The sequence below is a fragment of the Hyperolius riggenbachi genome, chromosome 4 (assembly GCF_040937935.1).
Source record: "Hyperolius riggenbachi isolate aHypRig1 chromosome 4, aHypRig1.pri, whole genome shotgun sequence".
NCBI classification, from domain to species: Eukaryota; Metazoa; Chordata; class Amphibia; order Anura; family Hyperoliidae; genus Hyperolius; species Hyperolius riggenbachi.
In genome coordinates this window covers 244,153,623-244,168,812 of record NC_090649.1, presented here as the reverse complement: position 1 = coordinate 244,168,812, position 15,190 = coordinate 244,153,623, and the positions used below count along the sequence as shown (strand labels likewise).

Genomic DNA, 15,190 nt, shown 5'->3' with positions numbered 1-15,190 from the left:
AGCCTAGATCAAAGGTCATGACTAATATTAGTCAAGGCTTGAAAACAGACAGCATAGCAGCTGGCTGTCCTGTTGAACCCCTGTCTCCTATACTCTTAGCCATAGACCTTGAACAAGCATGCAGATCAGATGTTTCCTACTGGAATCTGACTGTATTAGCCACATGCTTGTTTCAGAAGTGTGATTCAGACATTGTTGCAGCCAAAGAGATCAGCTAGACTGCCAGTCAATGGGTATTGTTTAAAAGGAAATAAACACAGCAGCCTCTATACTCCACTCACTTCAGGTGTACCTTAAAGCCAATGCAGGTCATGTTTCTACTGCCTGTGCCACCTCCGATCAAACAAGAAAAAATTGAATGGCAATACATACAGTATATGCAGTCTGTGCCCTGTGTACCGTTAGATGAGCATATAAAGTTTACATCTTGTTCATCATAGTAGATAGGACAAACTCACATTTATATCTGTAGTAGGACCTCCATCTTTTTCATGCTGATTCCTTGCAAGTACACCCTCAGCTTTGTGAACTCCCCTCCAGCCTGGTCGCCCTCCCCTGCCCCTCCCTCCCCTGCCCTCTGCCTGCCTGGATCAAATTTCATCTCTTTGCACAGTGTGTAAGAGAGAAGAGACACAACAGAACAGCTGCAGCCTGTCCTATCCTGTTGGCTGTATTTCTTATTTCAGATGTCTTGTCTGCCTGCCTGGATTAGATTACATCTCTTTTCACAGTGCGTGTTGGCTGGGAGCAGGACATGGGGGAGGAGTACTGACATCAATTCCCCAGCATCTTTTGCATCCATGGCTAGTAATGAAAAAGAAAGGCCAGGGCCCAATTTTAGACAGGGGGCAGGGGAATTAAAGAACATATATAGAATACGGACCCTGTGGGGTGAGAAAATCACACTTTATTATGTGTGATTTAACCCTCCTGGCGGTATAAAAAAATCTGCCAGGAGGGAGCGCAGCAGTTTTTTTTAAAATTTTTTCCCCCTATATCATGTAGCGAGCCCAGGGCTCGCTACATGATAGCCGCTGCTCAGCGGCATCCCCCCGCCCTCTTCGATCGCCTTCGGCGATCTCCGATCAGGAAATGAGGGCTTCCCCCGTCGCCATGGCGACGGGGCGGGATGACGTCACCGACGTCACTGACGTCGGGACGTCATTGGGAGTCCCGGGCCACCCCTCGGCGCTGCCTGGCACTGATTGGCCAGGCAGCGCACGGGGTCTGGGGGGGGGGGCGTGCGGCGCGACGGATAGCGGCGATCGTGCGCGGGGCGGCGGCGATCAGTGTGCTGGCGCAGCTAGCAAAGTTTTACTGCCAAGGAGGTTAATAGATCTTGGCAACTTAAAGGGACTCCGAGCAGTGCAGAAACTATGGAAAGATGCATATCATTTTAAAGCTCTCTTTCTCCTCTTTCCAATGATATATAAATCGTCACCCTACGCCTTTTAGTTTTCACTATTCTCGCGATTGAAATAGCAGCGGCCACGATTTCAGAGAAAGTCAGAGCTGTTGACTTTAGGAAAAATTCGCCCTGTGTAATACAATGTAACTATGGAAAGATGCATATCATTTTAAAGCTCTCTTTCTCCTCTTTCTGACGACCCCTAAATCGTCGCCATACACCTTTTAGTTTTCTCTAATTTCGCAATTGAAATCGCGGCCGCGGCAATTTCAATCGTGAAAATAGTGAAAACTAGAAGGCGTAGGGTGGCAGTTTATATATCATTGGAAAGAGGAGAAAGAGAGCTTTAAAATGATATGCATCTTTCCATAGTTTTTGCACTGCACTGCTCGGAGTCCCTTTAATAGGTTTAAAGCAAACTGTCAGTTATAATTTAGGTACTATTTAAGGGGTTAGATATAACACAATATCAAAATGCAGGAAACAAATGAAATGAAAGAAAAAAACTGTAGACGTTATATGTACTTACTGCCAGGTGTTGCTTTCCTGTATTGTTAATTGTGGCAGCTTCCTCAACGGCTGTATAATGTTTTTCTAGACCTGATAGAAAATGAGCCACACTTTCCTGGCTACAAGAACCCCAGTCTTTCTGAGACCGAAGCAAAGGGATACAGAGTTCATTCAGTATGCATTTCAGACTCTCCAATGGATTTTCCTTGATTTCACCACAAAATATGTCCTTTTCCATCATTGTGGCATCGATTTCACATTTGGTCTGAATAAAAAAAAAATATTAAAAGTTTATGTATTAAAAACATACCATTTATATTCCATAGGGAGTCCTGGATGTTGGACAGAAATGTAGGAGGATCTGAATATGTACATATGTTATGTACTTATGTACTTATGTTATGTAATTGCAACAGCACTGACTTAGTGTTATTGGAGGAGGACAGAGTGCATTCATTTTTAAATTTTGGTAGGTGATAAACATGTGTGGCTCTGGGTAAATAGAAGTTCAAGTCAGAGGTGGCCTTAGAGTACGCGGGGCCTGGGGCGAGTGTCATATGCGGGGCCGAGAGACATATGCTGTGGACACGCACGCACGCTGTGGAAGCACAGGTAGGTAGGTGCCCTGCAGTATAGATTAGACAGGTAGGTGCCCTTCAGTACAGATTAGATAGATAGGTAGGTACCCTGCAGTATAGATTAGATAGGTGCCTGCAATATAGATTAGTTAGGTAGGTACCCCACAGTATATATTAGATAGGTGCCTGCAGTATAGATTAGATAGGAAGGTGGCTGCAGTATAGATTAGATAGGTAGGTGCTTGCAGTATAGATTAGATAGGAAGGTGCCTGCAGTATAGATTAGATAGGTAGGTGGCTACAGTATAGATTAGATAGGTAGGTGCCTGCAGTATAGATTAGATAGGTAGGTGCCAGCCTGGAGTATAGATTAGATAGGTGCCTGCAGTATAGATTAGATAGGAAGGTGCCTGCAGTATAGATTAGATAGGAAGGTGCCTGCAGTATAGATTAGATAGGTGCCTGCAGTATAAATTAGATAGATATGTGCCAGCCTGCAGTATAGATTAGATAGGTGCCTGCAGTATAGATTAGATAGGAAGGTGCCTGCAGTATTGATTAGATAAGTGCCTGCAGTATAGATTAGATAGGTGCCCCGCAGTATAGATTAGATAGGTAGGTGCCCCGCAGTATAGATTAGATAAGTGCCTGCAGTATAGATTAGATAGGTGCCCCGCAGTATAGATTAGATAGGTAGGTGCCCCGCAGTATAGATTAGATAGGAAGGTGCCTACAGTATAGATTAGATAGGGTGGTGCCCTGCAGTATAGATTAGATAAATTCCTGCAGTAGAGATTAGATAGGTGCCTGCAGTATAGATTAGATAGGAAGGTGCCTGCAGTATAGATTAGATAAGTGCCTGCAGTATAGATTAGATAGGTGCCCTGCAGTATAGATTAGATAGGTAGGTGCCCCGCAATATAGATTAGATAAGTGCCTGCAGTATAGATTAGATATGTGCCTGCAGTATAGATTAGATAGGTAGGTGCCCCGCAGTATAGATTAGATAGGTGCCTGCAGTATAGATTAGATAGGTGCCTGCGGTATAGATTAGATAGGTGCCAGCAGTATAGATTAGATAGGTGCCTGCAGTATAGGTTAGATAGGTGCCTGCAGTATAGGTTAGATAGGTAGGTGCCCCGCAGTACAGGTTAGATTTGAAGGTGGCTGCAGCGGTGGGTAGAGCGGGCATAGTAGTTAAAACTCATGTGTCTTCCTCCAATCCTCACAGCTACCATCTATTTCCTCTCCCAGCATCTGTGTATTGGTAATAGTGCACCCCTGTGGTGACATGCGGTCACGTCATCATAGGGGGCGCTGTTACCAATACACAGATGCTGGGAGAGGAACTAGATGGTAGGACGGCTCTGGTTCAAGTGGTAACTGCAACCTGAAACCAGAGAAGTACCTGGCCCCTATGCAACTAACTTTTCTTACAGGAGACGTTTTCATAGTTTAAAAATTTAACAATTTTTGAGTCCCCTAAAAGAAAAAAAAAATGATATTACTTATCTACTCACATCAGTTTTTCAATTGCTAAGTGCTAAAAAGTTATTTTACAGGTAAGATAAAAAATTATCTCCTGGGAAAAAAATTTAGGAGAAACGTTTATTAAATACCGGCCACTGAAGCTGTAAGTATGAGTAGGCAGTGGGTACCGTCCCTGCAGGGTCAATTGTTTTAGAAAAGCTGATTACAGGTAGAATACAGGTCAGGTGGGAGACTCTACAGACAGGTTACATTGTGGAATCTTAAAGCGTAACTGTCGAAATTAAATCAAAAATTAATTAAATTAAACAAGTAATAAGGATCGTAACCAGGCAATCCAAAAATTAAAAAATCACTCTTATTTTTTCTTCTCCATAAAACATAATTTCCCAGTTTCCCTGGCTCTTATTTGGTACATCTGCCACATAAAGGAAGTTGCAGGGCATGCTGGGTTTTTTTTCTTTACTTTCCCCTCAGAATTAACTAATGCAGCCCGATTGGCTGAAGCCTCTTTCCCTCCCATTTTCCCCTCCCACACCTCTGTCCTCTCTGATTGGCCAATATTTCTCAATGCACTTTCTACTGCAGACCTGGGTGGGAGTGTCTGAAGACTGGGAGAAGCGCGGGCAAGGATACACAGACAGAGTAAGGGAGGAAATGTTGTTAGGATTGGCTTCAAGATAGATACAGACAAAATGGAAAATCCTACGAAGGATTTTCTCTTTTTTTACTATAGAAAAATCACTAAAATCAAAATGTGGACAGTGCAATGCATATGTTATGTAAGTAGAGCAAGTATTTATCTACTTATATATGTGGGTTTTTTTCTGAGATAGTATGGCTGACAGCTCTACCGTAAGGGTTAACTTTGAAGCCGAGTGTAAGGAAGGGGCCAAAATTTTCCATGTTATGCTTACAGAATGTGATATTAGCACAGCATTTTTTCAGCTTTAGCTCTTGAGTTCTCAAAAATGGTCATGTGTTTAGGATGAGCCTTATCTTCAGTGGGTTACTTAAAGAGGAACTGTAGTGAAAATAGTGTAATTAATACAATTGTTTATGTTTTATAATATTCATTTATAAATTATTTAGTTATTGTTTGCCCATTGTAAAATATTTTCTCACCCAGATTTACATTCTGAAATATATCACATATTTCCAAGTAATCTCTGCAGAATGTTGGGCTACTGAGAGTTCTATGCACAGAGGGGGGTACTGCTTTCTTGTTTGGCAGTTGGAAATAGACAGTATTTCCAACAATGCAACTGTGGTAGGAGTTTCCCCACAATGGCCTCAATTCACTAAGCTTATCTCCTGTCTTTAATAACGTTTCTAGAGTTATCACCATGGTGATGGTGATAATGCATGTAGTATTCAGGAAACATTTTACCTCAGGCAAACCTAATGTTAACTCTTCTGTCTTTAAGTTAAGGTGAGATCTCTAATGTTAACTCTTCAATCCTTAGAATAACTCCAGAATTCTAAAGTTAAAAAAGAGGCTGTTAATTACCTGCATGTGAAAATAACTACAGAGGAGGTAACTTAAGGACTGAAGAGATAAGATAACTCTCTCAATGTGAAAACTTATCTCTACACCTTAATAAGGCAAGATCGATGTGTGCAGGTAAGATTTCTCTTGCCTTATTATCTCCAGCATGATCTTAGTGAATTGAGGCCATTATCAGCCACATAGACACCGCCTGATGATATATTTGAAAAATGGTAAAGATTTTTCACGGGGAAGAAGGTACTGATTGGGATGGCGTTCAATCCTGGGAAGGTTCTTTTACACTTCATGCAATTCTGATTTTGATGCGATTTCAAAAAGCCCTGCATGCTGTGATGTTTGTCCTTGTGTTCCTAGCATTCAGTGAAAATTGCATCAGAATCAGATTAGAATCACATTGTGATTTTCTTTTATAATGCAAATCGAAATACAATTTCAATGCGATTTTCACTGGCTGCTAAGAACACAAGGAGAAAACACAGAAAAAACATAGCATGCAGTACTTGTTAAAATTGCATAAAAATTGCATGGCAATTAAATTTCAGCAAAATCATGTGTAGCGTAAAATAGCCCAGAAATCACATAGGAATCGGAATTGCATTGGAATGGGTTAAGAATCGCATGTAGTGTAAAAAGGGCCCTAAGGGCTAGTTCACACTGGGGCGCTTTTTGGGAACATTTCAGTGCTCTGCTGATTGCCAGTGAACAGCAAAGCGCTGTGACAAATGTATCCCTATGGGATTATTCTCACTGCAGTACTGGGCGATTGTGATATACTATCTGAGTGTGAACCATGCCATAAAGTGAATGCTTTACGAGAGTGAGTTGAGGTCTCACGTTAAGAAATGCAAAGGATACCATTACTAATATATATATATATTTTTTTAGAACATTTCTCTTAGTTATGTCACCTGTATTGATGTCCTTACCTGTAAACGTAGGAAGTAAATCACTGAGGGGAAAGAGGACTTCCAGGTAATATGGTCTAAGTTCAGCAAATCTGATGTGATATGGAATTGCCATGTCAAAGAATTTAATGGATCATTCGTTTCAACCAAAAAGAAGAGTGTCTGCTGTCCTCCAGCTTAATGACATAAAAGGACAAGTCAAATGAAATAAATATTGCATGACCACATAGTAAAAACAGGAACAATACTTCAGTAAAAGCTGAATTGCTTTAAATTTAAATTTCAGTAAAAGCAATCGCTGGAAGCCGAATTATTGTATTTTAAAGAAACTTCAGCTACGTCTTCTGTCGGCGCCAAAGTTACTCCCTGTGCGCCCAAGTCTCCTGTGCTGGATTAACTGTGTTCGCCTCCATTTGCCTCTCACTTCAGGTATCCTTTAAAATACAATGCTAGTTTGTAATTTTGGCTTTCTTCAATAAAAGCCTTTGAAACGAACATACAATGCTAATCAAAGCCTTTTTTCAGTTTCAAATAGACTCGGTAAGAGCCTCTGCTGCAATATTACTATGGTCTGTATCCACGTCAGGCAGATTTCCCTCATTTCCTACCTCAATGGATCCCATTACTGTAAAAGGAAGCAAGAGAAAACCTGAACTGAGACACACCTGAAAAGAAGCTCAAAGCAAAAAAAACCCAGCAGAGATTCAATCTTCCAGAGATTTGGACTTGACCCTTACTGTCTATGCTACCATGCAACCATGGGTGTAACCATCAGCCCCTGCGACCCGTGCCATCGCAGGGGAGCACAAAGGCTTTGGGGGTCCCTCCCCCTCCCTCTTCCCAACCGCAAGTGCTGCCAATTACCAAAAATAAAAATCCCCTGTGCAGGAGCGTGTGTCATTGTTTCCTTCTTCTAGATGCTGCTTCACAGCAGAACACTCTCTGCTGCTATTCGCTGGCTCCCAATCGCGTGACCCATATGGTGTTCAGGAAACAAGGAAGCCCCATGATATCATTTTTGCAAGGGGGGGGGGGGGGCTCTATTAAATCTTTTTTTAACAGAGAATTTTTATTGAATTTTTTGCTCCATTGAGCACAACATAAAAAATAAACATAACATAACATTTACAGAAGGTAAGAAACCATCGACTTTACACTACATATATTAAGGCAGTATACAGTCCTGTAGCCAGACTGCCAGACTAATCTGGAAAGTGCTTCATGTTTTATATTAAACATATTTTCCGGATTAAACATTGATCAGAGTCAGTAATAAATGTCATAGGAAGGAGTATTGTACATCACATACTCATAGACAGGCTCTATTAAATCTAGTTACGCCCCTGCATGCAACAAACACTTCCAGAGTTTCTCAGGTCTTTCTACTTCTAGACCAATCTAGTATATTATCCAAATTTACTACCATAATGTGAATTTTGAGTTATACATGGGAGGTGTTTTTTATCAGGTAGTTCATATTTTATATGCGTAGATAGACCAAAAAATACTTGGCACTGCTGCAGTTGTTAGTTCAGTTTATTGCACGGGACATGTGAGCAGGTAAATGCAAAATCAAACAATGGGTGTCCCCAGTCACCAAGGCAATCTCTGTTGCCAAGTGTATACTGACTTCGCACCCCAGACACCCTGGTTTCGGCTGGAATGCTGAAGCAGGGAACGGCGGAGATGGATGATTGTAAGCGGCAAGGTGCCTGCATGGACGCCACTTATCGGCAATTTAAACCGAAGAGTCGCCAGCAGACAACGACGCAGCCTTGGAGGAAGCGATTGTTAACCTGAAACGGCTGACTAGCTCCCCACCAGTGCCCACACACACTGTTACGCTCTCCTCTACATGGTATGTGGAGTGTTTGATTTTGCATTTACCTGCTCACGTCTCATGCAATAAACAGAAGTAACAACTGCAGCTGCGCCAAGTATTTTTTGATCTATCTACACATACTGATACAACTTATTATTTCTGCAAGCTTAGAGCACGCTGCTATTCATCATGCCATGCAGAATAATTTGCCAGTGATTGTTGCCATTTTTGTAGTGCCGACTCTTCTGTCTTCTTGCTCAATGCGGAGTTCAAATTTTACACATAATTCATTTATAATGCTAATCTTTGCATAGTGCTTTTCTCCTTTCATACTCAAAGCGCTTAAAGGTAACCTAAACTTAGAAGGATATGGATTTATAAAATACCAGTTTCCCAACTCTCCTGCTGATCCTGTGTCTCTAATACTTTTAGCCAAAGTCCCTCAACAAGCATGCAGATCAGATGCTCTGATTGACATCAGACTGGATTAGCTGCATGCTTGTTTCAGGTGTGTGATTCAGCCACTACTGCAGTCAGAGATCAGCAGGACTGCCCTCTCAGTTAAGGTTCCCTTTAAGAGCTGCAACCACTAAGGGCATGCTCAATAGACCACCCTGCAGTGGTAGGGAGTATTGCCCAAGCATTCCTTACTGAATAGGTATTGGCTTCAGCCAGGAATCGAACTCTGGTCTCCTTTGTCATAGGTGCTGCCTTTAACTAGAACTCTACCCAGCCACAATGCATTTTACAGTCTTTCAAGATCAGTTATTTTGTTTGATTTATAGGAGTTGTTTAAAATAAATTGAGTAAATGCAAGCAAATATTAGACGTTTTTTAATACATAAAAATGTAATCTAATTGGCTATAGTTAAACAGCTTGACTGTACATCGCTTGTTCCCAGAACTGTTGGCCTATCGATTAACAATCATTAAGGCAACCGTAATCGAATGTTTGTATGAGTTCCTAAAGCCTAGTACACACATCCAAGTTTGATTGGGTAATCAAAGGTCATTTTTACCACTTCCATGTAGTATGAGAGCTTTCCTCCACAATCTGATCAGAGTATTCAAAATCGGCTTGCCCTCATACTTCATGGAGGAGTTAAAATTGGTCAATCACAACTGAATGTGTGTAACTCAGTTATAGCCACCCCCACCATAGCAACAGATGTGTTGCTGGCCTGAAGGCTAGTGATGCATCTATACATCAGATGGATCGAGTCCCAATCCCTGCCGGGCGACAGAAATCCTTAGGGTGTAAGTATGAGGCTATAGCTAGGTTCTGAAACATAATCTGACTGCATGGCCATCTTTAGCAGTGTCTTACCCTCTTTCCCTGAAATTAAGACATCCCCTGAAACTAAGCCCTAGCAGGAATTTTGAGCTTGCTCGAAATATAAGCCCTACCCCGAAAGTAAGCCCTAGCTGAAGTAAGGGGGAAAAGTATGGCAACTTGTGTTTTTCCTGGAGCCGATGCTCTCACGGGCAGGACCAAGGCTCTGTCATTGAGCCAATCACTGCACTTGCTGCTACTCAGCGAGTGCGATCATCGGCCCAATAACAGAGCCATGATTCCGCCTACCAGAACATCTGCTCCAGTAGAAACACAAGTTGCCGTACTTCTTTCCCATAGGCTGAATATTGTGGACACAGCAGCATAGAGCTGGGGGGAAGCAGAGGATTAGGGGGACAGCGCAACATGGAGCTTGGGGTAAGATGAGGATGCAGGGGGACATTGGAGAACACAGGACATAGGATTACATGGGACACAGGAGTTTAGGGGGTAGAGGATGATACAGGTACAGATGGGGACACTAAATGTACAAAGGGGCCACAGGCCACACAAGAAGTGGATACAGCAGAGGAAGGTTGGCACAGTGGGGAAGGAAGAACACAGCACAGGGACTTGTGTGTTCATAACATCCACTTAAAATAAGCCCTAGCACAATATTTGGAGAAAAAATTAATATAAGACACTGGCCCACATGCAATTCACTTTTTCACCTGAGTTTTCTCCTAGGCGATATTTTCACAACTTGTAAACAGTAGATTTTCAACTACTTTCTGGTACTTTTTCAATTGTAAAATGCTGAAAAGTTATTTTAAATACAAGATGAAAAATTATCTCTTAGGAGAAAAAGTGAATTGCATATGGGCCCCCTTTCTTATTTTCGGGGGAAACACGGCATTAATTAATCCCAAAATGTACATATTTAAAGTGCAATTTAATAAAACATGTTCATATTTAATAAAATAGCAATTTTGTTCCTGCACAGTTCCCTGGATTTGGCATTATAACTCAAGATAGCTGCGTAGTATCAATGCTTATTATGCAAGGAGCAGCTTGATCACCAGTATATCTTTACATCAACACAAACATATAAGATATTGCAAAGCTGAATCATACTAACCCTGTTAGTACATACAGTACTGACCTAACTTACCCTGAAGGAAGCAGTTGATGAGCTGCAGATTGTTAGCTTGTAAAATGAAGGCTTCCAGTGCTGAGGAACTGTCCTGGCCACCAGCAGTATGGAAGGTCTGCTGCACTTTGCTCACTATCCACCAGTGCCTCTCATCCATTTTTCCCACTTCCCTCCAGAAAACATATAAACAGCTGCTTCTCTAGGAAAATGTGTATCTGAAGAAAGCAGGAGTTTATATCATAGACCTGTAAAGCTGCATCTGTTGTCAAGGCCAACAGTAAACAGTATCTAACAATGAATATCTCTCCAGCATGTAACCCTTTCATTAACTCCCAGGGACAACAACAAAAGCAGTTCTGTTTGTAAACCTTGTATAGCCTGTAGCAAAGTAGTAACACGGCTAGGGTCTAGCTGTAAAATGGTAACATTTCTACTTAATCTCTCTTGCATCAAATAAAGCAAGGTGTCCGATAAAGCCTAAAGTACCTGAAAATTGGAACAGCAATAACAACTCGACATATGTTCATGCCAATTTTTTAAGAGCAGTAAAACTAAGGGCTGTTTACCACCCTCAAATCTGTACTCTGTGAATAGAAACTGCCTGGTCCATACAAACATAAGGGCCTTTTTCCACTAGACCCCAATTGCAGCCATTTCCCACATGCGATTTCAGACGTAGACACACAGCCCATTGGAATCCATAGGCTGCATAGAAATCACAGGCAGCCCCCAAAAAATAGTGCTGGCTGCATTTTTTTGCAAAATGCATTTGAGGAAGTGTGTAAGGGGTGAGTACGGTTACCATCCAGGGAAAAGTTGCGTGTGTCCTGTTACTTCACCCCTCTGCTGCGCACTTTGCATGGGGGGGGGGGGGGGGGTGTCATCTTGCTGCCTATAATGGGGATTCTGGCTACCTATGCTGTGGGTTATCTGGCTATAGTATTCAGGTTAAATTGGCATGTTAGTACTTTAGCATATAATGGGGGCCTGCCTACCTATGCTGTGGGTTATCTGGTTATAGTATTCAGGTTAAATTGGCATGTTAGTACTTTAGCCTATAATGGAGGGTCTGGCTACCTATGCTGTGGGTTATCTGGCTATGGCATTCAGTTAAAAATTGGCATGTTAGCACTTTGAGATAAATAAGTGGGTTTTGGCTTCTTGTTGGACAGCACTGATCTAGGCTTTCTCTGGGTATTTTTTTTTTTAAATGTTTGAATTTTATAGGAATTTTACACGAAAAGAATTTGGCATACTTATTTCTTTACCCTTCCTAAATTTCACTTGGCAAGTGTCAGTTTTTATAGAAGACCTCAAAATACAGTATATTCTTTGGCTCTATCCAGCTTACACCACATACACCTTATTTCATTACTAGTTGGGCAAGCAGTGGACTATTATCCCTAGCCTGCATGTCTGTAGCGATCAGATCTGATCCCTAAGGTGATGGTTTGGGGGCCCTGATGCTGTGCAGATAAATCACTAGGCAACAGCACTGCATCTGTACAGCATTGGGGGCCCGAACTGTCACCCTAGCAGGGCCGGTTTAAGCAACAATGGGGCCCCAGGGCAAAATAAACCTGGGGGGCCCCCCAACATATACCCTGGAACAAAAATCGGCATTAGGGGACCTTTTTTGCAGCTGATATAGTCAGGGTGTGAAGTCCCAATCGTCAGAGCTTCACATTCTGGCTATCCCAGCCTGCATGGGGGACAACGGGTTAAAAAGTTTCAGGAGGAGGGCCCCCACATAACTTTTTTTTTTTTTAAATTCCCACACTCTAAACATAAAAAAAAATTGGGAAAATAGGAAAAAATGCCAGGGATCTTCATACAGCCATGTTGCGGCTGTATAGCGATCCCTGGCCAAAGCGCTGCGGCTGCGTATAGACCCCCCTGGAAACCCCGTCAGGAAATTTACTGCTTTCGTTTGATGCATGTAAAATTACACTACCGTTAGGTTTGCTGCTAAAAGTGACATTTACCGCATTTAAAACTATACTTTTTTCCTTCTAAACTTTAAAATCGATTTTCTCAAAAACTATAAGGTCTTTTTGAAAAATTGTTTTTTCCTCTTATTCCTAATGATCTCCTTAACATATCCTGCAAATTTAGGGTTTCTAGCATTTAAGGTGGATTTGCTATTAACCATTAAAGTCGACAGGTTTTTAAATGTGTTTTGTTTTTTTCCTTTGAAACTTTAAAATCGATTTTCTCAAAAACTATAAGGCCGATTTGCAAAAAAATTTTTTCCTCTTGTAGCCACTGGGGGCCCCTACAAGCTCTGGGGCCCTGGGGCAGCTGCCTCCTTTGCCTTAATGGTAGCGCCGGCCCTGCACCCTAGCAATCCCATCCAATTACTATGAGCAGCAATCAATCACTAAAAATATCCACAGTTCTTAAGGCTAAGTACAGGTCACAGGAAACAAGCTAGGTAAGTGATAACTGCAAAAAAATATATTTCTATTTTATACAGTGAAATTTGCTACTACAGCAGTTGCTCGCAATGGAGCGACAGTAGCATATATGAGTATTACCCAACTAGTGATGAGAGCAATAACAGATAAGCTACCGTGTGTAGCAAGTGGGGAAAAAAAAAAACATTGGCCTCAATTCACTAAGCTTATCTCCTGTCTTTAATAACGTTTCTAGAGTTGTTACCATGGTGATAAAACATGTAGTATTCAGGAAACATTTTACCTCAGGCAAACCTAAAGTTAACTCTTCTATCTTTAAGTTAACTCTCCAATCTTTAAAATAACTCCAGAGTTTATAGACAGACTGTTATTTAACTGCGTGTGAAAATAACTACAGAGGAGGTAAATTAACTACAGAGGAGGTAACGTAAGGAATGAAGAGATAACTCTCTCACTGTGTGGAGGTAAGTTATCTCTTGTCTTATCTCCAGCATGATCTTAGTGAATTGAGGCCATTGTTTCTGCTGCTCATGACATTTCTTGCTTTGATACAAATGCATGTAAGTGATTCGCTGCAATAAATCTGAGGAATCATCCTCATGCCATGTCCCTTAAAGGACACCAGAGTTGAAAATAAACAAATTAAACATTTGTATCTATCCTCCTCCTAAAAATGACTTCTTAAGAAATTCCACAGTTTTATTTTATACTAGCAGACCTAAGCCCGTTAATATAACGGGTTCTAGGTCTCCCTCACAACCCCTCCCCTCTCGACCCTGTGACCGCCACAGCACGTCAGCGGGCATGCACACGTCCACCCGGTCCCCTGGCTCTGTCCTCCTCCTGTCACAACGGCTGTCCATGCTACACATGCACAGTATCTCAAATGCACGGACACAGGGACAGGGGACGTAGAGACGCTTGCAGATTATTATATAGGATTTAAATCGACTTTTTAATTTTTTTACTGTTTTATTCCTTTTGCTCAATGACACATTAATTGAAGTATGCCAGAGCTAAAATCTATGAACTATTGACCCTTTTATCTCTTTCCTGGTCTCAGAAGCCATTTTCTGCTAGGAAAGTGTTTTATAGTTGTTATTTCTTATTAGTCTGTGTCACACTGTAGTCTGACCCAGTCCTGACTCAGCCAGGGACTGCCACTTACATACCTGATGTTTAACTCTTTCAGGCAGAGAAAGAAAAAAAGGAACACAGCATAGTTATTTGTGTGCTAGGCACTATACATACATATGTCTATCTCATGACACGTCACCTCGGGTATCCTTTAAGTCAGCACTACGATGCCAATATGGACCTGGAAATTGCTGAAAGGTTGGAGCTTGTCTGCATAGGTAGCAGTTAAGGCGGTCCACATGGGCTTTGGTGGGGGGAGGCACGTCGAGGTGATGCTAAATGCTTTTCTGCAACAACGCAAAAAGGCGTTCAATATTGGTTCCCATCGTGTTTAGAGCCCCGCAGAATGCTTCATGCAGTGTCTGAAAATTTTTGATGGACTGCGACATTGAGAGGACTTCTCTCATTCATATCACTGCAGTCGTCCACCCATACTGGCAGTAAACGACATCCCCCAATGCCCATGTGAACCATCTCTTCACAAACGGGCTCCAGATAATGTAACCTGCTCTAGAAAACTATGCATAAAAATTTAACATTATTGGCCGGGATATGCAGCTAATGCCCAGAATTCCAATAGATAGCTCTAGTTCTTCAATTTATTTTAGAGTTCACCTCATCTAAAATGTCTCCCTATAGCACTAGAGTGTTAACAATGGAACTTGAAATTCCTCCAATATAGGTTCAGCAATAAAGTTTTGATGTATAGGACTACCACATATAGTTACATAGTTATTTTGGTTGAAAAAAGACATACGTCCATCGAGTTCAACCAGTACAAAGTACAACTCCAGCCTGCTCCCTCACATATACCTGTTGATCCAGAGGAAGGCGAAAAAAACCCTTACAAGGCATGGTCCAATTAGCCCCAAAAGGGAAAAATTCCTTCCCGACTCCAGATGGCAATCAGATAAAATCCCTGGATAAACATCATTAGGCATTACCTAGTAATTGTAGCCATGGATGTCTTTCAACGCAAGAAAAGCATC

At 41.7% G+C, this 15,190-nt stretch overlaps 1 protein-coding gene across 3 annotated transcripts in view; it reads right to left on the bottom strand.

Moving 5' to 3' along the window:
• The window catches only part of LOC137571837 (uncharacterized), a 330,761-nt gene extending 319,931 nt beyond the window's left edge, over positions 1–10,830 (bottom strand). For all 3 annotated transcript variants that reach the window (XM_068281532.1, XM_068281533.1, XM_068281534.1), the window contains exons 1-3: positions 10,666–10,830; positions 6,421–6,575; positions 1,938–2,183 (exon numbers count right to left, since the gene is read on the bottom strand). In XM_068281532.1, the coding sequence (XP_068137633.1) occupies positions 1,938–2,183; positions 6,421–6,575; positions 10,666–10,804 (540 nt within the window). In that variant the 5' untranslated portion in view covers positions 10,805–10,830. The remainder of the gene's footprint in view (positions 1–1,937; positions 2,184–6,420; positions 6,576–10,665) is intronic.
• Between the last annotated feature and the right edge of the window lie 4,360 nt (positions 10,831–15,190).